This window comes from Psammomys obesus, unplaced genomic scaffold (genome assembly GCF_907164565.1).
Source record: "Psammomys obesus unplaced genomic scaffold, mPsaObe1.curated_primary_1811, whole genome shotgun sequence".
In the NCBI taxonomy this organism is placed as follows: Eukaryota; Metazoa; Chordata; class Mammalia; order Rodentia; family Muridae; genus Psammomys; species Psammomys obesus.
The window spans coordinates 2798182-2825735 of record NW_026596125.1 but is presented as its reverse complement, the minus strand read 5'-3'; the positions used below and the strand labels follow the sequence as shown (position 1 = coordinate 2825735).

Genomic DNA, 27554 nt, shown 5'->3' with positions numbered 1-27554 from the left:
GCTCCTGTCAGACCTCTCTCCAGGGCCTATCAGGGCTGATTAAGGGGAGGGAAGCACAAAGAGCTGCTGTGGTCAGGTTACACCACATGCTCCTTCTCTGTCCTTGCTGAGACAGAAGCCAAGCCTGTTCGTTCCTCATGATAAGATGCTTTCAAAGACTCACTCTAGGCAGAGGTGGGCGCCAGGGGCCGTTGTCTTGCCTGTAGATACAAGTGCCTATTGTAGGGAGGGAACACTGTCTTGGGCACAGGCCAGAAGCTTTCAACATCCCTTTTGCTCAGCAGGAAGCTCAGTCCCTCACCTGACAGTGACTGACTGCTTTATGGCCTTGCCTGGAATTATCTGATCATCACACAAGGCAACATTGTATTCCTTGTCTAAGGCAGGCCCTGAGGCAACCACCCAAAAGGTGGACCCCCAGCCTCACGAGAGAAAAACTGCTCCTGGCACCTTCTGTCCCTGTTGGAAAACACACCAGTCTAAGGCCTTTGTAACAGTAGTCTGTATGCAGGACTAAGTCAGTAATACCTATATGGACCGAGAAGGATTTGTGTGTCCTCACTGAGGGTTCCGCACAGAGGCCCATCCCGGGGCTCACACTAGTGTTCTTGGACATTCTCATGAGAAGGTGTCACTTATATCCTGAGAGCACCTGGAACTTGGGGCCAATAATCCTGTGTCTAATACAGTGACGGGCATGAAGAAGGTCTTGTAAGTGTTTGATGTATAAATGGCTGAATGAGAGAAGAGCAAAACAGAAAAACATGGTGCTCTTGATTGTTTATACATAGTTCTTGCGTATCACATCAGCCAGAAGAGGGAGCATAATAAAATGGTTCAGAATTCTACCAGTCAGTATCATGAGGCCTCCAAAAAGTTAGTAAAAGTAATCTAGGTTTGGACCCCTCTCTACCTCAAAGCCCCTCCCCCCTTCAATGGGAAGCCAATGAGAACCTCTTAAAAGCAAGTGGTTCCACCAGGCTTCTCTCAAAATAACCCCCCCTCCTCATTAAAAAACAAAAGTCTTTCATAAACCATGTTACAGTAATGGTAAGAACCAAATTAAAGGTCCTTTTCACTCCTTCAAATATGTAAAGAATGGATACTTTAGGCCAGCTGAGGCTGCAGGTCTCCTCCTTGCAAAAAGTGTCAGGTGTCCAGACAGCTAGACACAAAGATAAGAGAGATGTCTGCTTCCCCTCTGAGAAGCCATGTGTCCTGCCTTTGTCCCCCACCCTCACCAGGAGCAGCTCTTCTGACTGATCCACTTACATTTATTTGTGGCTAAAGAAGACAAAACTTCACAATTATCTCATAGTACACGTATTGGCTTCACATTAACCTTGACCAGTGTCTGAAATAAGTATCCTAGATCAAAATGGGAGCATGATGAAGAATATAAGCTGACTAATGCTGCACTTACATAATCTTTTTAAGTTCTGAAGGCTCTGTGTATCCCCTATATGTAAGCACTGAGCATAGAAATCCCTTTTATATAATCCCTGACAGTCATTTGTCACCTACTTGGACACCTTCCTGGCTCTCATGCATTATGGATTACCTCTGACATAACAGAGCCTGATCTCCTAAAACTGATTTAGGAGAAGTTGGTGCTCATACCATCACCAGCAAATGCTTCTGTCCTCTCCTGAAGTCAACCAGTTAGAGAGTGCTGGCAGAGCTTCCATTCCTAGCAATCACGTGTTGACAGAGAAACTGTTTTATGGCCATTCTGCTGAGACCATGTATGTTTCTGGGGTGGATTTTTGCTCCTCAGCCACACTCAGAACCAACTGGAACCTAGTGGATGTTGAAGCAAAATTGAGCCTTTTGGGGTTCAAATTCGTTTATTATTGGCAAAACATGACTTCCTGTTTTTCAGAAGAAGTTTTTTTAAAGGCTCATAAAAAAGGTTCCTGAGGCTTCTTGGACATCAAATGACTCTTACAAAACAATATTTTGATGAGTTAAGTGTAAATGAATCAGAAACATGTGGATTAAATTTCCCTTAAAATACACAGGGGCTTTGAAATTAAGGGGAAAAATGTTTGGCAAAACAGGGCCTGACTTTTACCAAACGCAAAACCTTTGAATTAGATTTGGAGACAATGGACCAACTGACTTTTCAGGCACATTAACTTTTGCTGGGAATGATCAATGACTAAAGTACATCATCCTCCCTTCCTTTTCCCAGACACCCCGCTTCACTGGAGATGTTTCTAGAACATGACTGTTTTCTATCTGGAACTCGAGACACACCTCCCATCTGACATCTCCCACCTCTTATATCCAGGATCTTCCCATTCCAATATCCCTCCTCTGACTCACTTCCTCCTCCTCCCATGGCAACAAAGAGAAGATGTCAGGCAGGGAAAGAACAGCCAGGAAAGATGAACTCCAGATACATGGGTTGGCTGCTGGTGAAAATGTCTCACCACGAGTGAGACGCAGAGCAGGATAGATATTCTACTGGAACAGCTTCTTTCCAGAAAGGGACATTTGCTAAGGTAACCAAAAACCACCAGAACTTGACATTGGTATTAAAAATGGCAAGCTGTGCAGATACCATATTCTAACAGGCTATATATTCCTCCAGGATCGGTTTCCTGTGGAGAGAAAATATACATTATTCAGGAATCTGAATTCTCAACACAGTACTCTAAGTTTAATGTGGGAGTCCCTACCTAAAATGTGCCTTTGTAGTCAAAAGCCCTTGCCCATCAACCAGCTTAGGCGGTATATGGTTAGGACAGCCTTCATTACCAGTTCCTACCTAACAAGGCCCATGAGTTCTTTGAGGACCTGTTCAATTAGGTCCCTGGGCTGTGCTGATTTGTCTCTCCCAGGAGAACTATCGACACAGAAATTAAACCATTGCCAAGCAGCTTGGAAAGACAGCTTTCCCTACAGCAATGCTGTGTTTTAGGTCTCCCTCCAAGCCACCAGTTCCTCACATCCCACCCTTCTTCCTACAGTCTCCAAGGGCACATTCTGCCCCAGCCTGCCAAGGAGAAACTCATAAATGCAAGCACGTGCTTTTCTCCTCCTCCACGGCTGGCCTTTAAAACTATTGTTTAATAGTAGCTTGCAAAAGGGTTTACTGTGGTCTGGCTAAATCGATACCCACCCATGCCTATTTTGCTCACACTCTGAAGCCCATAGTACCCATAGTTAATGATGTCTTCATCTGTTTAGCTAAGCTAAGCTGAAATCCCACCTATAGAAATGAGCTGATATTCCTCTTCAGTGGTAGTCACTGCCAACACAAGCTGCCAGCATCCTTCTTCAGAACTCTAGTCACACAAGTCTGCTTAAATCAATTGACATTCTCTTCTGAATCATTTGACTGAAAAAACTAATTTACATGCTGCAGGGGATTAGAATGGAATGGAGGAAGAAGGACTGCATAGGGGAGTCATTTAACGATTTATCAGAACATAAATGCGGACCTCCAAAAGCCTGAACACAATAGTGTACCTTCTTACAGATGCAAGGGGAAAACCATCTGATACATGGCCAGGAGGATATTCTGGGGGTTCTTATAACCGTAGTGTTTTGTTCTAAGATTGTGGTTCCTAACCCTAACTCATCAGCCAAATATCTTGGCAAGATTTTAATACAGATTCCCAGGCCTCAAGCTTAAATTGAATAGAACCTTAAGACTTTATATTTGAAAACTCCCAAGTTATCCTATTAACCTGTCCTTGGCCGCTCAACTTTCAATCCACCCCTTTAGGAGCAGAGATTAGTGATGTAGGGACCAAGGGCTCCACGGCTGCAAGCAATGTTTCCTCTGGGCAAAGCTGTCTTAGAGTTTCTCTGAACTCCTCTTTTGAAGGCTGAGCTGGGTCATTTTTTTCTGTTTCCTCTCATTAACCCATCCAGATGGGGCGCCAAGGGACCTCTTAGAAACAAGGTCTTTTTTCCTACAGAGAGGGAAATCATTACAGCTTTGCTGATACACACTGAAAGGCTCTCCTTGTATGTCATCATGTGTTCTCCCATGGTTCTATGGACCCTGCTCTCATCTAAAAGGATTCTAAAATGGTGGCTAGTTTTAGGCATCTTATTAAAAAAACAGAAATGGAAACTGGGCAAATGAAAAAATACTGTGCTTCAATATGAACAAGAATAGAAAGTACAACATCATGATCTCATTTTCTCCTCTCAGGTTGACAAAGATATTTTAAAAGATTAATATCCAATGTTCATAAGCGTATGAAGAAACGGATACTCTTAAAACAGAGCTGGCAGAAGCCTAAAATAATATCAAAATTATCAAATTATGTGTTTTTATCAGAATAAGTGATGGTTAAAAAAAAAAATGTAAAGTATCACCCAAGACCAATGAGCTGCCTCAGTGAGTAAAGGTATTTTCTATCAATTGTTATTGTCTGAGTTTGAGCCCTAGGACCAAAACCAATATTTTTAAGAATGCCCAAATCTAAACGGCTTCCAGTAAGAAACTATATCTCTTGTTCTTACTGCTTGTCCGCCATGGCTCTGCTATAGCTCTGCTCTAGCTCCGCTTTGCATCTTCATTTCAGCACCCAGGCCTTTGTGATTAACACTGTCAAGCTGGGAACGGCGGTGTGTCTGTAATCTCAGCACTGTGGAGGCTGAGGCAAGATGACCACATCCAATGATAATCTGGGCTACATAGCAAGATGTTGTGTCTTAAAAAGCAAAAACCAAAAGATGCTGTCATTCTTTTCCTAACAGAAGAAACAAAACATCATCACATGGACAGTTCCTCAGCATCTACCCAAAGGTCTGGGCGTGTCCACTCAGATCACACTAGACAAAGCAGACCCTGTAATCACTTTGGAGTACAAGAGTCAAGGATATAAACTCCTTTCCCAGGGAGTTGGACGTGCAAATCCGACGAGGAGTCACACAATGTACACACACCTTGACCTAGTGATTCTAACTTCTAAGAATTTCACCACCAGAAATAATCATGATACACAAAAAATGTATGTAAAATTAAGGCTTTGTGACATAATTTATAATGGTGAAAAATTGAAAACAACATAAATCCAAAAAACTGGTGGTCTGGCTAAATAAGTTATATTGCATTTCTATGATTGGAAATTCAGCATTACTGTATAAGAAGACAAACTAATAACATAAGACGCATGTATACATTAGCTGAAAAAGGCTATGTAGATGATCTGATCCTAATTATAAAAAACTGAGCAGTATAATCACATGTGCCAAAGTGCTTAGTAGATGATTCTCAAGGTAATAAATGAAAATGCTACATGTTGACCAAAATGTTGTATTATTTCAACGTTATATAACTACGGGGCATTTTCTTTTACTTGTTTCTTTATATTTTCCTGTTTTTTTTTCTTTTATTATATCTTGTTTTCATATATATATATATATGTATATATATATATATATATATATATATATAGTATGAAAGCAAGATATGTTGGATATCTTATTAGATATATATGTTGAAGATACAGTAATGCTGAATTTTTAATCATAGAAATGCAACATAATTTATTTAGCCAGTCCACCACTTTTGTAAATTCATGTTGTTTTCTGTTTTTTGCCATTATAAATTGTCATATATAAATATATATATATATTTAAAGTAACTCCAGTAAATTTAAACAAACACAGGGTGGGGTAGAATGTGGGCACCTTCTCTTCAGGAAACAGCTGGCCATAACTGGGCATCCCCATCTTGAAGGTCTCTTGGATCGATCCCTAAAATGAAGGCCCTTTTCTGGGGTGGTCTTGTTTTGTACAGCCTATAAGTTACTTGGGAGCATCTAACTGACTACTTTGTCTCATCTTCTCCCGCTCCTCTCTCTCTCTTGAACTCAGCCACAACTATGTCCGTGGCTCTATTACACTTTTCATCATCAACCTACACCGATCAAGGAAGAAAATCAAACTGGCCGGGACTCTCAGGGACAAGCTCGTGCACCAGTACCTGCTGCAGCCCTATGGGCAGGAAGGCCTAAAGTCCAAGTAAGTGCCAAGCTAGAGGTAGCTTAGGACCATGTAGGCAGGAGCTGAGTGAAGAGGGAGCTGGAGCCACCCCTTCTACTGAGGCAACATTGAGGCTACTCATTCACTGGGGCTTAAGGAGGTGGGGTGGGATACGTAGTCCAAAGTGGGGGGATTTCAGATCCTTTGGGGGAATCTCTTAGTCAGGTCCCTGTCTATCTGCATGCTTACATTCAACTGCAAAGTCAAACAGTAGACAAACTATTTCTCAACAAGGGTACTGTTGGTATTTGAGCATGTAAGTTCTTCATTATGCCATATTATCACATGACAATATCCATGTCTCTTTCAGCTATAACATTCTAGAATGTTGTGACTTCCCTTTCATCATTATCTACAAACCCCGTGGTAGAGGAAGAAGCACTAAAGGAAAGGCCCAAAGTTGAGAGATTAAGAGTCATTTTTGGCCCTTAATGATATAACTGAATGGCTGAATCTGTTTTATCTGTCTGGACAATAAGGAGGCAAATTGTATTTCAGGAACCCTGTGGCCCTTCAAACCACCTCCCTCAGTCTCTCCTGGATACTGGCAACAATGATGTCCAAACAGAAGGCAGCACGGAGAAGGGCCTGGCCAAAGGCAAAATCACTCTGGCTCCCCGAGCAAGGCCTCTTAGAAGGGGCATCGGCTGCTGTGCAGATCAGGGGCGTTCCCGGTGCATTTTTAATGTTTACCGAGTCTAACAAAGCTGTAAACTTGGAGCAGGTGGCCTGCCCTCCCACAGCTGCCCACAAATATGTGTGCTATAATTGGTCAGTGCTTCACTGCAACCTTGGTGGCTTGCATTTGGCTTCCAACTGTATGTGCAGTGGGAACAAAACAGTCTGGAAAGTCATTTACTGAGTTTCTTTAGCCCACCCCAGATCTGTATTTTCACATACTGGTTCTTTCTATCCACTACATATACATAGCTTTTACTTTTCTCTCTTTGAATCCTGCCTGCACCCTCAGGACTCTTGAGAGTTTTGTCACTCTATCTATAAATGTGTAGTTTATGACTGCATGTTGAATTCTCACCCTTCATCCTAAGCAAGACACCCAACACTGGCCTGAGGAAAATGATTATACAACCTAGGTAAATCCTGAATAGACTGCTGGTCTCAGTCGCAAGTCCTGAAGCATAAGACTCAAGTGTTGCTCTCTATTTGGTAAGGTCTTTTGCAGCTCTAGATTCTCATCCTGGTTCGATTTTCTTAGAACCGTAAGTATAGGCAAGCCTCCTGCTAGCATTCAATGATGATCTGCAATAATATTTCTGGCAGATGTAAAAGGTAATTCCCCATCAGTGATTGACTGTGACAGGTTAGAGTCCCTGAGACCAGTGAGCGAGGGTGCTGAGCCTGCCCAGTGGCAAGAAGACATGCACACTTAGTGTAATGCTTTATGTCCAGTAGGCCAAGATGTCAGTCCTTGCTCTGTATGAGGCAAATTGTGTTATGAACTGTCCATGAGCCTCAGTCTCTTCTCGAGCGGGACATAGTAAATGAGGTGGCCCATGCCAGGTTCCGGCACATCGTAAGTGCTGAGTACATGTCCATAGCTTCCGTGCTCTCACCCCAGAACTCTAGGCTGTTGTGGAAGAGGGGGCATAATTGTTGTCCCTAAAAATGATCTTTTTCACCCTTGTGTGTCTGTGTGTGTGTGTGTGTGTCTGTGTCTGTGTTAAAGATTATGGCTTTATAAAAGGCCTACTGAGAACAGCGTAAAATTGAAGCCATGTAGCCAGAGTGGATGATGTAAGAGGATAGTGTCTTTGAATGAGCCTGTTTCTCTGGTAACCAAGGGCGTAGTTCTCCACCCTGTTTATCCCAGCACCATGCCCACACCTCCAGAGCCTTGTTGCCCATACACTTGTCCTTAGGGTGTCTGAAGTACTGACTCATGTTTCTGACCTGCTTTGCCACCCTGTACTTTACCTTGTGACCAGACTCGTAAGGAGCTGTGCTACAGTTTTGTTAGGGCTATAGGAAAAGGACAAGACAAAGTGATTCCATTCCACAAGGATCTTGAAGAACTTGGTAAAATGTTGAGATCAAAAGGGGCCAGAAGGCTGGCAGCTGAGGCAGAGGCTGGCACCCATCTGTGTGATTAACTCTTGGTTTCTTTACCTGTCAAAAAGGAGGAGAGTGAGAATCAAGTTAGAGGATACTAGAGAAATAAAGCCTTCTTCGAGTGTAGTACATGAACACATACATCTATGAATATAAACCTGGATACACACAGATAGTTATATATTGTTTTAGGTGTGTGGTATTAGAGCGTTTAGAACAGTGGTTCTCTACCTGTGGGTCAGGAGTCCTTTGGCAAACCTCTATCTCCAAAAATATTTACATTGTCATTCATAGCAGTAGCAGAATTACAGTTATGAAATAAAAATGAAAACAGCTCTATGGTTGGGGATCACCTCATGTGAGGAACTGTATTAAAGGGCCACATCCATTAAGAAGGTTGAGAACCACTGGCTTAGATTCAGAAGTAAAGAGCACCAGATTCCAAATCCAACCTGTCACTAACACACCGCTAAACTTCGGACCTTAAAGTAGCATTTTAGCCTGTTCCTCTCCTAAAAGTGGCAATAACTTATCACCCCTTCTATCCCAGAGCCTAAAGGCTCTGACTTTGTGCTGCGCCATCTTGGCCTGTAAGTTGCTAGGTAGGGACTGTCAGAGCACAGCTGAGCAGACTGTTCAGCACCACTCCAACACTGTCCCTGCTCCAGAGCAAGAGCCCACAGCGTGTCTGAATGGGGGTCTCCAGGGAAGCACATGGAAGCTGCCATTAAAGCAAACCACTCAGAAAGGAAGAAAGGCTAGGAAATGAGTTCAGTCTTCGCTGTCTCTCTTCTCTTTTCTATAGCCTCTGGGCCTGGACTCTGTTCTCTAGCTACTAATTCCTAGCTATAGCCAAAAGCTGTATTAACTCAGAAGAGAATGGAAAGTTCCCGGGGTGAAGGATACGTACCTGCTCCTCTCTGGAGCAGCCAGACGAGGTTATAACACAAGCAAATCACATTCAAGCCAGCCGTTAGGTCTACAGTAAGAAGATGCCAAAAAAAAAACATTTTTGTTGAGGCCATGGAATACGCATTCTCTCAAAATGCCGTCAAGGCTGGGAAGACTTGAAGTCTCTGGAAGGACATCACTGTGTGAGTGGGAAATGAAGGTGGGTCAGCCCTCACATAGGAGGAAGCTGCCAATCAGGCATCCCCCTCGGCATCTGGGTTTACAGTCTCCCACCTCAGTGGTCAATCAGTCCCAAGACCCACACTTGTCTTAATTCTTTATATAAAAGGTTGTAGACATCATTGTATCATTCTAGGAACGAGGCAAATGGCCGTCACTCTTTGCCCTGCAGGGCAGGCATTTTAGAAAATGCTGTGTGTACATGTGAGTATCCTGCATCTGAAGTACACACTTACTCATCACAGAAGAGCTGACAGAAATGGGAGAATTGAGGTCAGAGAAGAGAGGTAAATTTAGGACTTTATTTAGATATTCATACAACTGCCAAGCAAAATTCAGCAAATTTGCCCTGTAATACTTCAAAATGGCAAGAGGTTCAGTTTAAAGGAGATATTTTACATATGCCAGAAGAAATTCACGTGTTCTGGCCTGGTGGAGGACAAGATGGGCGTCCTCCGGAGAGAAGCTGTTGGTGAAGAGGGTGGCATCCAGACATACTCTAATCTTTACTCAGGAAGGCTGAGAAAGAGAGGACCAACTCCCGTCATATGGCAAAAGTCATTATTCTCTTTAGTCTCCGGTCTTCTACACTCTCAGAGCCTGTGATCTCAGTGGTCACCAACCAAGTAACTTCTTCAAACCACTAAGTGAACACACACAGAGGCTGTGCTACAAGAGTGAATGGTAGTAATAGCTGGTTCCTCTCAGAAAATCCCCAGCTGTGAGTCTGCTGTGGGCTAGGTCTCAGCTTTCTGCGAAATGGCTCTTTTCTGAATACCTCAGAGGAGAGGAGCACTTCTAGGATAGTTCCACAACCTAGAGAAAGTGTCTTCCCATGGCCTCGTGTGGCCACAGATGAGGAAACGTTCACCTCTAGGGAATTGGCTCTTCCTGGGTGTAAACATTTCCCAAGGTCTTCAACAAACAGAAGCAACATCTGGACCAGAGGAGCCAACTTGTATCTGAAAGTGAGAGGGTCCCTTTTACAGGGGAATCACATGAGCGTTAAGTCAGATTCCAGGGTCTCTGTGTGCCTGATTTCATTTAGAGAGGGTACAAAAATTAGAAAAGAGGGAACGCCTTTCATCAGATTAGACATTCTCACATGGAGACTTCAGGAAACCAGTATCTGCTAAGAATTCTGGTTCTGGGCTAAGTGACATTTGGAGGGAATCTTGTTTCGTCCTCTGCCCTCATTTATAGTCTGTGCTAAGCCACGTAGAGCAGAGGCTGTTCCGTGTTTACTGACCACAATTTCAGTCTGTCTGAACACTTAATTTTATGCTAATCCTGAGGCTTGCTGTAATAGCTGTGTAGCCATCACCTCATATAACCTTTTGAGCAACACCGTGAAGGAGGCAGGCTAATGCTTGCCTCCCCCACATTAGAGGTTTAGAAACTGAGTCTTAGCGCATTTCCTATTTACCCAGGGGTTGCACAACTAGTGACAAAGAAAGCACCTAGCATGCGTGTTAGTCCTCATCCACAGCCCCTCTTCAATAGCGTGATGCTTCAACAGTCCAGTAGTGAGCCATCACAGTTACAGAGGACAAAGGTGCCACCAAATAACCGAAATGCCATGAGACTGTCCGGGTTTGTCTACCTTAACTCTGCCTAGAATTAGAATGTTGAAGAGGCCTCTCGTGGGACTAATTCATTCCAGCCCCATTCAGTATGGTGGTCTTCACTTACTGTCTTGCTACAGTTCCATGTTTGTGCTCCAGACCAGAATGCCCTTGACTTTCTTGTGCAGTATAAACACCTGGCCTTTAAGCGCTCTGTAACGCGGAAGTTTTGGTGGTGAGGCTGGGAGCAGACGACTCTGGAGTCCTTGCCTTCAAAAAACTTATCTATGTTATTAGAGATAAGTCCCCCAAAGCAGCCTGGAGCTGGTGCAGAGTGCCTCTGCCTTGAGGGTCATGGTTCCACACGGATGCTTAAACCTCAGATCTATATGCACTTGTCCAGCAGCTGGCACAACTGTGACTGCAGAATCTCAAAGCCCTCATGAACCACATATCTTGCCTATCCTCTGAAGAAATGAACATTTTTGTTCTTTGTCCTCAAACTGCTTGGGTTTTGTTTCCCCTAACTCTCAGAGACATAACTATTGCTCTGATTTTATCCTCATTAATTTTTAAATAATATAAAATTTATTAACAAAAAACAACATTGATATCTAACTGCATACTGATGGAAAGGTGTCATTTGATCCTAGCCAAACAAAAAGGTTCTGAACATTCAAGTTAACTCCCAGGTGCTAAGACTTTTAAAATAGGCCCATGTCCCTGTTGGAACAGACTGCATGATGCTACTCCCTGGCTAGGTTCTTAGACTACCTATTGTGGAAATCCCGAGAACTGAACTGGCCATTACTTTGCCAACCCCTTACTTTTGGGTTTGGATACAACAGACCTAGTAAAGAGGAGTGTGGCCACTGGGCCAGCACATTCCTGACTTCTAAGTGTTTTCATTCGATGCTGCTGACAGTAGTTGGTACCTGGACTGTTTGAACCCTCTGTGTTTCTGTGACCTTCACTGCTGGAATAATTCCAATTAATTTCTTTCTTTTTTTTTTTTTTAAAAAAAAAGCCTCTTTGTAAAGTGTAGTTAAAGATACCAATAAGAAGTTTCTCCTATGATGTGCCTGCCTAAAAAGATATCCACCTCTGTTGGATGGCACAGCCCAGATCCTGAGTTGGTCCACTCCAGTATTAGATGACTCCAGTTGAAGGAACAGCCCTCTTTATATGAGGCTAAAGGTATTATTTCTTGTAATTTCTACCCTTGCTTTAGGAAAGGTGAGCAAAAAAAATCTACACCCTCTTCTCTGTAGCAAGTTTCAACATATATCTCTGCTGCTAGTTCTGACCTAATGATCCTTACGGTTCTTCAAATGACCTAGTTCTAGCTTGTTTACACTGATCCCCTGCTATCCATCAAGTTGTAGAATCTTTGTTCATGGAATCATCCTTTCAATTATTACTCCTCCAGTCTTAGGTGAAGAGATCTGAGAAAGAGCAGGAAATGTGTCATTAGCACAGTCATCTGACTTCCTCATGTCTTTGCTAACTTCATAATAAAAGATGTTATTCTTCAACTGTGCTCACTGCATGTGTGTGACATTGGAGATCCTATCTACTACTAACGTATTGTTTTCATGTGTTTCCTGTTTCCCTTGTTTAATTTTCCATTGGGATATTAATTTGTCTTATTAGAAGCATGGAATTTTGCTCTAACATAAGTCAATTTCTCAACTGACATCTATCATGTATATTAAGCTATGTTTCCTAGTATTTTACTTAATAATTTTTTAAGTATTTCATTTTTAGAGTATTATTTTGACATGAGGTATTTGTTTTTCATCTTGTTCTTTATGGTTTCTTCCATTCCACTTATATCACTTAAATGTGTGGGCATTTATTTTTCTGGGATCAGATGAATATGCACTTCTATCTCCTTCTAATTTCTCTCTTCCTCCCTCTCTCCCTTCCACCTTCCTTCCCTCCCTTTCACGATCTCACTCTTGCTCTCCTTGCTCTCTCTGCACTGAGGATTGAACACATACCTTCTGCATGGTAGGCATATGCTGTACCACTGAGCTATACAACCAAAGCACTTATATTAATTTCTTTAATCCATCTGTAAGTTGAAATTGTTTGTATACTGTAGCACATAAGGAACGGCAAGCTATGATACTCAGACTGAAAGGCTGTAGAACCTGACAGCTCAGGCAAGACTCAGGGTAGGTTTTTAAATATCCAGAGAAAATCAGACCCTTTTTGTTTTAAAGGAGAGCTCAGAATGGAAACGTCCTTTACCTGGAGAAAAAGGCCCTAGAGGGGCAGATGCAGCCCTTCTGAAATGTCATTTGGAACCCCCCACCAGGAGGAAAAGGAAGCGGACTGGAAGCCCCAGATGATAAGAAAGCCACCTAGGGACACTTATGAGCTGCTGTGAGCAAACAAAAAAGGAGCGCTTTAAACTCGAACAGTCAAGTCTGCGCTTCAGGTAGGCACCAGGGAGAGCAGAGACACAAATAAATACATGTGAACAGAGGCATTTATTAAAAATAATTAGACTCGGAGTCTGAGACAGTCCGTAGAAAAAGGGGAGGTAAGCCTGCACACAGAAGAGGCCCCAGAGCCTCCAGAGAGGGGCAACTCCTTTCCAGGAACTTAGAAGCTTCCGGAGCCTCATAAGCCTTGTTGAATGTAGTGATCTTTGTGGCTCAGGAGGAGATGGTAGCAGTGACAGTGTGGACGGCATGGCCTAAGTAAATCATTATGTTGAGCCTATGCGGAGACACACTAGAGGTGCAGGCTGGGATGCTCTTCACCACCCTTACATTCTCCCTCTGCGTGCACAAAGCCTGTCGGTAAGGAGTTTGTGATACAACCCAGGACTTAGGAGGAGCTACAGGGTGTTAAGGAACATGCTGTCCAGAGGGACAATATGTTCAGTTCTTTCTTCTGAGAGTGTGAGGTCATTGGTAAAGCTTCTGCCTGGGCGAAGCGCTGCCCACAACGTCCATGGTACTTAGGGCACATTCATCTCACCAGTGTACATGCCTAGGGCAGCTCTGGTGAAAGGCAGAAACACTCACTTCAGTCTTACACCAAAATATTTCCTTTTTGAAGAGTCATATCTTCTGAATTAAAAAGTGTGGCCTCCTCGCATGGCATTGCAAAAGAGTAAAGTGAACTTACCCAAACTGAACTTGGAATGTGACAGCCAGTTACTTGACTCTCTCTCACCCCAGTTGCAGACTGTCTCTGTCCCCTCTAACACTGGTGCTGCTTAACCCTGGCTGCACCTTGAGCAGCTATGGGCTTGCAAACCCCAGTGCCCACACCACACCGCAGCGCAGTTAACTCAGATCTCTTGGCTGAAGCGATTCTGAAAGCTCCCTAGGTGATTCAAATATGTGACCAAACTTGGGAACCACTGGCCCTCCATAAACCCTGGGATGTGGTCCCAGATGATTTAAATCTTTGATTTCCCCATCCAGGCACCAAGCCATTTCTCCAAAGGTGTGAACTTGCCATGAGCCCCTGGGAATTTTCCATGCCTGAGTAAAAAAGGCTGAGAGCTGGTTTCCCAGAGCTTTATTGTTTGTTTTGTTTTAAATCCCAGATTAGTACTGTGCAGATTATAGGATTATGAAATGATTTTCTATTTTACAGTGACTTGACATCTTAAACCAAGATGTTTGTGGATCCACAGTTTTCACTGTTGTTTTCTGAGAGATTTTCTATTTGTTCTTAGCTCCAGAATATATTTTGTTCCCACTCACTTCCAACAGCTGCAAACTTTCTGCATAGCTGTCCATTGTGGCTTGGGCTGTCCCCACCTTCACTTACTAGAGGTCCCTCTAGTCAGGCAGAGACTTCTGTGCCTTCCCATAGGATGATTTCTTCATGGTCCGGCTAATGGCTCTGAATGGTTGGTGCTAAGGTTAAGGGCAGGAAAGCTAAATACATAGGTGGCTCCTTGTAGAATGAGAAGAGACGGCCCTTGTCTTCTTGCTGGATTGGTGATGGAGATATGTAACTGTCAAGTAGAGCTTGTCACTTCAAGGAAGTTCCAGTTCATTCCTGAGGCTAGGCCTGGGTCTTGAATCCACAGTTCTAGGCACAGGAGGTGGCTTATTCCACACACAGAACCTACAGCACCAGACTGTGGACTGGCGGCCAAACACCAGCAGCCGCTTTGCCGACCAACCCTTCCATGCTTATTTCTACAAGAATGACTTTGGGTTCTTGCACACATTGCCCTTTGACATCTTATTCTTTTACCTTGGAGGGTCACACGGAGTGCTTGGTGTTATACGGAGCAGGGTAAAAAGTCAGAAAAACTAGATAGTTATCTACCTGCTTTAATGGAAGAAGTATCCAGGGAGCCATGATCAAAAACTAATCGGCCTACTTTGAGTGTGGCTTATAGACTTATATTTACATCTGGGGAAAACTCTCCACACTACTTGCCCTCTGCTGTATGGGGAATGTCCTTGACCCATACTGCCTCTGCCTGCTTCTCACAGGTAGCACTGGGGAAAGTGCCTCCTTATCCAAAAAGGATGCACTAACTCTCAGACAATGAGAACTGAGAATCACACAGGACCTTGGAAGTATGAGGGAAGGAGAGTGGAGTTCTGGCTTGGAATTTGGAAAAGTCTAAAGATTGGGGGCCACTAGACCTAGCCAGAAAGATAAACCGTACTTCTAGGAAACGCTTGTGGTATAGGAGGCCATGGGAGGCCTCAAGATAAGCTTACAGAGGTTTGGACGTGCGCAAGTTTAAGGCTTGTTTAGGCTTGGAGGTACCAAATCTCACATAGGGCTAGAATACAGGATGCCTGTGGGGTGAGGAGAAAGGCCACAAGATACCCTAGGATCGGACCACAGAAACTGTTGAAACCCAGTCCAAATTTGATTTTCCTTCTATTCGTGTTTTTCTGTGTGATATGTTTATTATGGTGTGCGGCCACATAGTTACATGCGGTAGTGGTTTTTGGCCCAGTGGCCAAGGCCTAAGTCTGTTATCACTGACGCTGTACGTCACCAAGCACTGTGGAGATCTGAGCACCACCACCACTTGGTGGGCGTGGCTCGCCGTTCTCTGCGATGGGAATAAGACAGTTAGCTGGGGAGGAAAGGCCCTCTAGTCTTTTTATCTGGTTTCCATTGTGTCCTGCCGTTTGAGTGTGATATGCCTATGACATGGAACTTTTGAGATGGTCGCAGAATCAAATTTTCTTCTTGGACTGCCTCTCAGAAGTTAACAATATCAGTTAAAAAAAAAAAATAATCCATGTTCCTTAGCTAGGTGCTCATCTTGTCTGCCAAGTGTGCTAAGTTATTTTAAGGCATTGAAAGCACACGGCAGAATCCTATTGTGGCCTGGATATTATTATGACACAGATTTAGGTGGACCACCAAACCTACTTCATGCAGAAAAAGTCTATCCATTTCTCTGACACGGGAGCCCGTGAGAATCCCCCATGCCCCCTGAAACAGTCCTGGCCGGCATGTGGGGGAAGCCAGATCTAAACTTTTCAGACCCCCGGTGTCCCCTCAAGCGAGTAGATATGCAGGGCAAATTATTTCATCAGCTTCAAGCCGTAGGGCCCCCAGAGGGCTGAAGGGAACCGGAACTTTTCTTTCCCATCATTCCTCTCTCTTCTGGGTCTCTCTCTGTAACAGCAGTGGAAGAAGAAGTTTGCTCAAACATCCTCACCAGAATGCCTAGAGAAGTAAACTGACAAGAACTACTGTGGCAGGCAAAAAGGCAGATGGCTAAGTCCGTACTGCTGAGGACAAAGAAAGGAAAGAAGTGAGAGTAGCGAACACACAGGATGGAGAAAGCTACATCCGATAGCCTAGAGGAAGAACGGGCTTTTTGTTAGGGTCTCCCAGATTCCAGATAGTCAAAAGCTAAAAAAAAAAAGAAAGAAAAGAAAAGCTTTCAGTCACAACTGAAGGAAGGAATCTTCATCAGACCCTCCAGGAATGATGGGAGCTCTATGAGAGGATCCAGAGCCTTGACCCATCAGCAAAATAGAACCATGAAGCCTTAGCCACCATCCTCGGTGTATCGGCCTTGCTCAGGGCCACGTGAAAGGAGCTTCCTTTCCTCTGCCTTTCCTGAAGCCGGAAGGGAAACAAGCCCAAGGTCCCGAAACCTGGCTGGGCCCCTCCAGGCTCTAACCTGGCCCTGACCTGGAAGAGGGCAGGGCAGCTGCGCACACCAGTTTCCCAGCCCAGCTTGGGGAAACTGCTCTAACAGGTGCGGCCGGCGGCGGGGGACCCGGAACCCCGGAGAGCCTGGCGCCGCGGCCAGCGACTCCTCCACACCTGCGGCGGGATCCCCCTAGGCACTCTGGCTGGGAAGGCCGCACTGCAGTGGGAACCGCAGCCCTGCTGGGCGCGTTTCCTTAATATTGGGCCCCCTCCAGGCAGGACCCCTGCCAAGGGGGCCACAATGCAGTTTGAGTTGGGGTTTGATTGATGCTGCGATTTGTTCCTTTGACACGCTTACACCTCCCAGCCTTTGGGAGATAGGGTGAGGACAGCAGGGACCAGGGGACAAGTTTGGCTTCCTGGGAGTAGCCCTGCCGGCTGGCTCTCCCCGCGCTGTTGGATAGGACAAGAGTGCCCCCTAGTGTCTCAAAATAAACTCAAAGAAATAGTGTTGCGCTAGGAGAGCGTGTTTGAAGCACACGGTCACATTAACACACACATTCTGTCTTCTGTCTTCTGTCTCTACTCCTTCTCCCTTCTCGTCAATCACATTATTTACAATCTAGAAACCTACCTGAAGTGGTCGAAAACCTATGTAGAGCCGCACATTTAGTGTCTGCAATCTAGACTGAATTCAGTTTCTGGACTTGTGGTCTATTGTTTTTCCCTATTGTTACAGTTCTTCTGAGTGCATAGTCCCTTCAGTGTTTCTTTTATTGACCACCGGTTATGGATAGATAGGAGAATGAAGAGCGAGACAGTCACCATCCCTCCTATCTGGGGAGAGGACAAGCAGTCACAATTTTGTGATCCAAGTTGAGACCCAAGAAGTGCTGGGAATTCTGGAACACTTTTGCCGGGCGCTTGTTCGTGCAGAGGACCCAGTTTGAGTCCCAGCACCCACACCGAGCAGTTTCCAATCTCCTGTAGCACCAGCTCTCGGGAATCCTGTGTCCTCTTCTGGCCTTCATGGGCACCTGCATGATTGTGCAAATACCACTCCCTCCATGCATTCAAAGAGTTAAAAATCAGCTGGGGGCCAGAGTGTGGCGAAAGCTCCAAGCACTGGAAACAACAAAGACGAAACCCTGAGATTAGAAAAACTAACCACGGAGATGACAGCGAAGGGTGAGAGGAAGTGGCAGCCAGTTAGGAGATGGGATGGGCAGAGGTCAGAATGAGTGGCTAAGGAGTTGCAGGCGCCAATAAAGAGCTGCTCTTGGGGACGGCAAGTGCCTTTGAACCACTGAGCCACTGAACGTTCGGACAGGTGAATGGCATGCTCAGATTTCAGTTTGTCAGGATCATTCTAAATTAGGCATTGACGTTCGCTGTTAGGTAGGGGCAGTGTGTCTGACAAACAGCCAAGATAAAGGAGATCTAGGTCTCATCTGACCTGTCTGTCACTCCATCCTCTGGAGAAACCTAAATTCAGAGAGGGCAAATAACTTATTCTAAGTGGCTGAGATAGAACTGGGGTCTTTTTATTTTCCCTTCAAGGCCCCCAAAATGACAGTCAAAACCAGATACCAGCACTCAAGTGTGCTTCTGATAAAACAACCCCCACAAAAGCATGCATAGACACAGAGAAAGAGAGAGGAGACATTGCCTTTAAGGTTGCAAAAGGATGTGGTCATTAGACTGTCTATCATGGGACCTGAGAAAAGTCAACCCCTACTTAAATACTCATGATTATTAAGAACCATAAGACATGAGGACCAGGCATTTCAGACAAGTAATGGAGAGAGAGTGACCGGGCCAAGAGGCTCCCACAGAGAACTGGTGGGGCAGAGGGCTTGACCCTGAATTGACACATCAAATCCCATTTCAATTAACACACAAAACTGAGAAAACAAGTTCAGAAATTGGAAAGTAACTCAAACTTTGTAAAAACAAAAGGCAATAAAATGCAGTTGTCCCAATATTTGGATAGTTCAGATACCCTCAGCAATTCAAGGAAGCTAGGAAATTAGAAGAAATAGTTCAGCCTTGGCTAGATCATTTAGCATTTGGTTGAAAAGTCGTGATCCAATAAGAAAGCCCTTATAGACGATGAAAAAATGATGATAAGAAAGGCAAAGAAAGAAATGTGAGCTTGGAGAGCACCACCTCAACCGGGACAGACAACATGACATAGAAGGAGGCAGTCAAGAGGCCAGAGCCTAGCTTACCTGCTTATGAGTTCTGCCCCCCTGCCTAGGCCTCTTAACCTCTCTGGCCTTGTCTCAATAGTGAAGTTATAAAAATAACAAAGCTTTGCATATTGCAGAGGGCCCTTTAGCAACTGTGTGTCTTGAAGGCCAGGTAAGACTATAGTAAAGGGAATCCCTGCAAATGTCAGCCCTGCCTCTTATTGGCTGTGTGACTCACATAAGCTTAGACCCTCTAGACTTTGATTTGCTCATGTGGAACATGAGGCTGCTGCATGCCCGGATTGAACGAGCCAGGCAAAGCAAATCCAAGAACCCTGCCTTTCACACCAAAAGTATTCCACACTCAGTAATCTTTTCTTTCACCACTAATGTGATTGCAAATTTACAGATTTCTCACCGTGTGTAACAGAAGCATAGTGTTATATTTAACATGGTATTATTTCACTGGGTGATAAATATAAAGAAAAACAAGCAGAAAGAAAAGACCAGACATGGTGATGAAGCACATTGTCCCTCTTTAAATGAAGGGATTGAAAGATCAGAACTGCGAGGATTCACCCACAAAATTAACTCAACTCATGTCAGCTCAGCCAGGAGATGGCCATACGAATCTTTTTCTTTTTTCTTTTAATGAAAAACATTAGCAGTGATCAATGGCCTCCTGTCAGGTGGGAATACGGTGTCTGGTGAGTGACTATGAGAATCAGTGATGGTTCAGATCTTATCTAACATCTCCACTGAGAGGCCAAGTAATTGCAAGTTAGTAGACAATCTGTAAAGACACTCTGCAAACCTCCAGGGAGCCTCTCTAGAGCTGAGAAACTAATGGAGGAAGCCTAGAAATTTTGCAAAGGGTCCCAAAGACCATTCACTTGTTCCAAAACTGTTAATCCCTGCCTCACAGCTTTGTGCACCATGTTCTCATAGCCCAGTGAGAGACAAGGCAGGAAATCACTACGCCACAGAGAACGGAGGGCAAAGCCAAGAGCCCAGCCCGAGGGTTAGAGAAGGTCGTATTGCTCGAGTAACAGCCACGCAGAACTGAAGGACTGCTCACAGCTAAGCGTCTACAGAACAGAGCCATCATCTCCCCAAAGAACCCAGAAGCAAAACTATAAGCCACTTAATTTGCACAAGCTGGGGTGAAGATGGCTGGCTTCTTCATATATGGAGGTTCCTTTGAAATGCAGACAAATGCTGTACCTTCTCACGTCAATCTTTGTCATAAACTCTCTTCCTTGGGCTGGAGGTGGCTTGTCAGTTAGCAGTGCTTGCTGCTCTCCCAGAGGACCAGTCATCCCACAGCCAGATGTAACAGATGTAACTCCCACTCTACTGACACTTCTGGCCTCTGTGAGAAGCCTCTACAGACACACACACACACACACACACACACACACACACACACACTCACATAAATAAAAATGTGATTATCTCTTCGAAAATGGCTAAAATGTCTTCCCCCAATAATAATAATAATAGTAATAATAATGATTTTAGAACAGTTTTAAATGAATCTGTGTCTTATTAATCCCAACCGTGTCCCCTCAATAATTTAATCCCACTGTTCATAACACTTCCCTTTGAAAAATTTACTCCATCTATGTGCAAGGCATTTTTAAAATTCTAAACCATTTTTGCATATGTATGTATTGAGACCCTCCTTATATTCAACTTTTCACACCCCACCAGCCCCTGTGGTCCACATCTGGACTGAAGCCTGGAGACCACAGGACTCAGACTAGAGAAGTAGCTGGAGTCAGCATCATAGGGGAGAGGTGGGAGGTGCCAGGCAGTACAGTGACAAAAGATCATCTGTGCAGCACAGAGACAGGCTAGGAGGCAGGTTCTGAACCACAGCCATAGGGATGAGTGCAAAAAACCAGCAGCCTTGGCAAGCATTAATGACAGAATGAGTTTGACTTTGTGACCCTGGTGGTGGGGCTGGGGAAGAAGTCTCAGAAGATCCCAGCTTATAACTTGTATGACCGGCTAAATGGTGCTGTCACAGATGTTTTTATACAGACAGGTGTTGAATTGCTCTTTGTGACTTTGAAGCTTCTGTGGGGCTGCTAAATAGGGGAGCATAAATCCAAAAGAAGGGCCTCGGGAGAGAAAATAGTAATCAAAGTCACCGGTGTGGCAACACACCCCAAGAGGAGCACACGGTCCAAGGACAGTGCATGGGCCTCTGCAATTGATTGGCAGGTAAGAAAGGTCTGATTCCCATCAACAGGAAACAACATCCAGTCATAGAAGAGAAGCAAAAGGGTAGTGGGAGCCGTGGGGAGAAGAGCTCTGTAGAAAGGAGCTATGAGAAACTCAGCTCCTCTTCTCTGGTGCTTCCCCGGCCAAAGCACCATCTTACAGTGAGTCTGAGCCATAGTCTGAGCAGCAGAGGACTGTAACAGAAGGGGCTGCGCTGGGGAGGCTGACTCTACAGGGCAGCAGCTATGCAGGCAAGAAAGGCTCAAAAGTTGAGCCTCAACAGGGCTTCAGAAAGTTTTGCAGAGAAGCCAAGAATGATCTGGAGCAGAGCAGTAGCCCACAGTGACAATGAAGAGGATAACAGCAGAAATACCTTATAAATGTTGTTTTTATTTTCTCAAATGAGAGCCATACCCAAGCTATATGACTACATGACTTGGGCAGAGTCCAGAGCATTTCTTTTTCTATTCCATCTACCCCTAGGCGTACACCTAGAAGCTTCTAGTCTCCATAAAATCTAATCTTCTATAAACCCAAACCTTAAAGGCTTCTTCTTCCATCTGCTAACCTCAAGACTTACAGCTGAATAAGCTCACCCTTTCTAGCTCTTTCTGAACTCTCACTGTCTGGTTTAACTAAGCTGTTCTGGCTCAAAAAAATCCTCTCCAAACTGACTGTTTCAATCTGGCTTTTCTCGGCTTCTGACTGAATTGCTGTCCTTGGACTCATACCAACTTTACCAATATGTTCTAAATCTTCTGGCTCCTTCCCACTCTCTGGCTCGTTCTGTCTTCACCTGTGTCTAACTTGTCCTCTCTGCAACCCGCCTCTGTAAAACTGTCCCGGTAATACTGCCACACACACTGCTACCGTTGCCACCGCTCCCTCTGCTCACTCTGTGCTGCTCTTGAGTAGCCTCTCTTTCCTGGCCTGTTCTCATGAGAGCTGGGTGTATCCTACCTCTGACTCACTCTGTCAAATCTTTCTCTGATTTGTCCCTCTGTCTGCCCCTCAGTTAGACGTCACTTTCAAGCATCGCTGCTGCCCTCTATAAACTAACCTTACTTTCATTGTTTTGGATTAAAGGTATGTACGAAGGGCATGTCCATATTCCAGCCAGATCATACTGTAATCCAAGGTGTGTCTGCATTCCAGCCAGATCATACAGACCTGGAAGGTCTTCAGGTGTGATCCATTGCCAAAGCAGCCATGTCGCTGGATTAAAATTTCTCTACAGCACCTCCTGCTTGCCTGGCTCTTTATACCTCCAAAGCTCTTCTGTGCTTTTTAGTTCATCTCATTCACACTGTAGCTCTGGGGTATTCTTACAGGTGCAGAAGCTTCCAGGGCAATGCAGTTAAGAGGCTTGTCAGTCAGCCCCTAAGCTAGTGTCAGCTCCTAAAACTAGAGATTTCAGTCCAGAATCTTGTCCATGCTCCTGGCTCTACCTATACCCTACAATGAGGAGACTCAGGAGGGCCTGATCCAGAGCAGCTACTGTTAGTAGTACAGATGATTGCACATTTGCTTATCACACTTCATTCTGTGCTTCCCAGAACCCAAAGGCATCAGTACTCTGGCAGCATCTGAATCTAAAGTTTGTTACCTAATTCCTTGTATTTAATTCTACATATAAGGAGCACTGAGGTTTGCAAGCAGAGAGGTGATGTGAATTCACATATGCTGTAGAATGTTAATGGTGTTATTGGACATCTGGTTATTGAATACTTACACCACTGAAATAAAATAGTCTACAAAAGTGTAACCTGTCTGAGGCTTCTTTAGCATCTGGACCCTTCTCTGCTTCACCTGCCTTGCCACTCCAGTAAGCATACTGTCTTCACAGTGACGCAGAGGCACACCCTGACATTTGAAATCAAAACCTTCTTACATATTTGATGAAGTCAATACCGACCTCCAGTCCATTCTCCCATCCTCACACCATCCAGAGGCAGGCCTGACTGTTCAACCAGGAGTCCCCTACGTTCTCATTTATTCCTCAGTCATCCTAGCAAGAGAATGGGCTGTTCCCTCTAGTCGGCCCATCTGGGACCAGGCTTGGAGCTCTTCTCTGCCCTGCCCTTCATTGGATACAACTTATAGCATGCTTATCTCTGGAAATTCACTGCTCTATCAGCCATGGGTCTGATAGCTCTAAATTTGTCTGTCATTCATAATGGGGAAAAAAGCAAACAGGGATCTCTGTAGTACTTGATAACATTTTGGTCTCCTTATAGTTCAAATGACATCATGCAGTGTTGTCACCATGGAGGTTGATTCCTTTACTTGTCAAAGAAATTAAAGATGTAAGTTTGTGATAATGGATCCCCCATTTCTTCTGCTGTAGGTCAGTGCAGCTCAACGGCCAGCTCTTAGTGATGGTGGACGATGGGACCCTTCCAGAACTGAAGCCCCGCCCCCTGCGGGCCGGCCGGACACTGGTCATCCCTCCAGTCACCATGGGCTTTTATGTGGTCAAGAATGTCAATGCTTTGGCCTGCCGTTATCGATAAACCACCCTGTGTTCCTGAGCTGCTGGTGGGCCTGCTGGACTGCTTTCTACTCTTCCACCCTTGTAGCACCCTTATTCCTCAGACATCTTTAGCAACCAGCCTCTACTCCCATGATGCTGAGGCAACATAGACTCCCCAAAGAGACAAAACATTATAGTGTGAGCTTAGCCTAGGTAGGTGGCATCCATCCCTAAGGAAAATGTAGACATCCTCTGTTCCTATGCAAAGATAAAGGTGTGTGTTCACACACAAACAGGCTGACAGCAACTGTCCAGAGCAGTGTTTCCAAACAGCTGCCTATGGTCCTGATCAGCAGTGTAACCAGCTGCAACCCTTGGGCCCTAGCCTACTGCTGCTGCCCTCAGCAGAGGATGAGGAGGGGAAAGCAAGGTGGGAGGGCTGCTGCAAATCTAATCCTTTTTTTAAGTCCTCCTTTGTCTGTTTCCTGCTGCTGCCTTGGGTTTCCTGACACCTCTCTTCCCAGAGGGAGCAAATGGGTGAGTCAGCGCTGGCCTGCTGGGTGAGCTGTTTATATAATTTCCTGGCTGATGTATGAGTGTCTGCATCTGGGTTTCTGACAATGGCATCCATCACTGGCTGGTCCTCCGGGAAGCGGGTGCTTCCCAAGTAGAATTACAGTCATCCCCAGCATTCATAAGGCTCTGTTCCTCTGTGAATCAAGAGTCCCTCAGGCCTGGAATGGGCGTCAGGTAACAGTATTCATTGAGTGGAGAGCAATGTATTAGGCTCCACAAAAAGAAATCGTCATTCTTCATGTTGCCAGCAGGGAGGGAGTTGTAGCACAAAGAAGAAAAAGCACACGGCAACATGAAGCACGCACACACCAATCCAACCAAGCAACTTAGACTTTGCCCTCAAACTGAAAGGATTTCAAAGACTCAAGATGGTAAGCCCTTAGTTGTCTGATTGACCAAAAACCATTTAGAAGAAGGTGTGAATAGAAGTCACTGTAAACACAGGCGAACCTTTCTGCCTCCCCCCACATAGCTGAGTCTCAGTGGCATTTACTAGGAGAAATCCCATCTGGTCATTACGGATGACCAGATCCATCCTGCCCCAGCTGGATGTCCTTGAGCATGGTACGAAGTTTTTAGTTAGCTCTACTGAGGAAGAATGGGGAATTGGTCTGAAAGCAAAACTGAAAAGTGGTAGGTGGAAGGCTTCTGAGTTGGGCAGGCCGGTGGACTGACTTGGAGTTTATGACTGGGAGCTTTATTTCGCTACAGGGTATGGGAGTCTTTGGAAACAAGCTCAGTCACAATGACTTTCTGTGGACATGACTGACCTCAGGATAAGTGACATGAATGGTTCTGCTTTTAAGGAGGAAGGGGATTCTTGATAGTTTTGATGTGAACAGACAGGCCTGGGAAGCAGCTGAGGCTAGCTGCTGAGGAAAGCAGCAGGGGCATGCCCAAGATGCCTGAAGAATAGGATTTGGTCCAGTTTGCAAAGTGAGAGATAAGAGGAAGGTCAGACAAGTAAGGTGCCCCAAGATTTTCATCTGGGAGAACTAGGAATCTGGGAGAGGAAAAAGACACCTATCCTGATTCTCCATGTAAGGAAGACAGTGGGATCAGACTTTGATGTGCTTATTTTCAGCACAGGAGGAGCATCACACAGCAGGTGCATTAGGGCAAGCAGGAACAGAAGACTGATGACAGGCTGGACCTGTCAGTGCTCAGCTTGGAAGCATCTGGAGATGGCGGTTCATGAGACTGCTTACCCAGCAAGGCTCCCAGGGAGCTTCCCCTTTTAGGTACCTTCCTTGGAGGCTCCAGCACAGAGAGAAGTGCTGACACTGGAGGCAGGAAGGAAGGAAAGGAGGGACAAAGAGATGGACCAAAGTCAGAAAGAGCATGGAAAAGGGAAAGGAACCAGACAGATGGATTTTCCTTGAACATGTATCAAAATCTTTTCTAAGTACCTGTCTGGGGCAGCAGCAGGGCCCCTGGGAACAGCAAGCTAATCAGAGGCCCCTAACGCCAAGCTCTGGGCTAGTTTGCTTTGCCTATATAAAAGTCCCATAATAAAGATGCACTGTCATCCCATGCACCTGTAGGAAGGGTCCCTACGCTGCCCATCATCACCCAGTGGAATGGGTTTGTTTGAGGAATAATCCAGAACCTACTTAGTCACCAAGTTCACTGTCTCTTCATGTCACAGACTTGTCGCCCTCACCTGGTAGACTCTGCTTTCCAAGACTTCTAGAGCCCCACATTTTCTGTAAATAGGAGTTGATTTTTCACTAAGCTTAACCTCGCACTAGGTCTTTTTTTCTGCCTTTGTCTTTCTTTGTGAATTAAATGCTGCACCCAAAAGGTTGAAGTTTTGTTTGATTTTGAGCTAATAAAGGTGGAAGAGGGGAGCACTGAAATTTGTCTTCTGAGACCTGCAGTTCTGTTTTCACAAACATCTTGTGGAAGAAGTATTTTCATCCCTCAGAGGTCACCAAGACACTCACTAGAACCACAGGGCATCTGTCTTGATGCCTGGGAGAGGGGTGGGAGGAACTGATTAAACCAATGGTGTTGCTCTTCACAGGACTCTGCTTTTGCATTCAACCCCAAAGACAGTCTCTGGTAAACAGCATCACAACCCACAGCAGGGGCGCAATAGGGTGGGGCAGCTGGAGAAGAGAGGAAAGCAATCCTCCACCAGCCTCTCTGGGTCAGTTTTCCTTCATCAAGTAAGATACAGCAGAGATCATGAGAGACTTAAGAGCCCTTCATTTTAAACCAAAGAATGGGCTTGTGGAAATGCGCCTTGAAAGAGTAATCACCAATAATGAGAAGCCTGTGCCTTTTGTTGAGATGGTTTTCTGCTTCTCTTGCCTCTAGGAATGATTTTCTTTCTCATTTCTTATCACAAAGCCTCAGAATAAACTCTCATTGTTGTTGGAAGAGAAAGTCCCCATTTTTCTAATGCCCTGCAAAAAAGCTGCCACTGTGGGATATTAGTATTATATCTAGCTGGAGAAAGCCTTGAAAATATCACACTCAAGCGACTGTGAGACTAAAGACCTGAGGCTCCCAAAACCTTCTGCAGCCCTGCCCTTCCTGGCCACTTAGTAAGCCCCCAGAGGGGTGGGCTCAGAGCCCGTGCTCTCCTGAAGGACAGGGGTGGCTGAAAGGGTCTGCCTGGATGTCCTCCACCCGCTTCCAGCACCAGGGGTGAGCACGAGGGTGCCAGCATCTGCAGCCGGCATATTCTGGGTTGGACCAGCATCAAGTGTGCTCCACATGGGTGTCCTGCGTGAGCACAGGGCTCTGAGGCTCCAGGCTGTGCCACGCAGAGTAGCCTCCTTTCTGAAAACAAAAGGTCAGTACTTAACCTCGCAGAAGTAAAGGCAAACCAGGTAGGTCCCTGAAATGGTCAAAACACTGGGACACAGAGGACTTTAGTGTTTCGAGGTACAAACAGAGCAACCCAAAATGATAGTAATGTGTCCCTCTCTAAGGCAAGGAAGGAAGAGCTCCCTCCGCTGTCTCAGCAGCACTGGCTCGTCTGCAGCCTGCTGGCTGTCCCTCCCTCCGTTAGCTTACTCTCTAGTTCCACAGCCTCCTGCCAGCCACTCTGTCCCCAAGAGGAAGTCCAGGGAAATCTGCTCTTCTGAGACAGAATGAGAGCTCACTTTTAGAATCGTTTTGCGCTCTTTTCTCAGGCTCTATCCACTGAAAAGATAACGAGAACTATTCCAGAGGCAA

General features: G+C 45.1%; 1 protein-coding gene across 3 annotated transcripts in view; it reads left to right on the top strand.

Moving 5' to 3' along the window:
* Hpse2 (heparanase 2 (inactive)) overlaps window positions 1–26155 on the top strand; it is a 618971-nt gene extending 592816 nt beyond the window's left edge. For all 3 annotated transcript variants that reach the window (XM_055591606.1, XM_055591605.1, XM_055591604.1), the window contains 2 exons: window positions 5845–5991; window positions 23664–26155. In XM_055591606.1, coding sequence (XP_055447581.1) covers window positions 5845–5991; window positions 23664–23829 — 313 coding nt within the window. In that variant the 3' untranslated portion in view covers window positions 23830–26155. The remainder of the gene's footprint in view (window positions 1–5844; window positions 5992–23663) is intronic.
* The last annotated feature ends 1399 nt before the right edge of the window (window positions 26156–27554 follow it).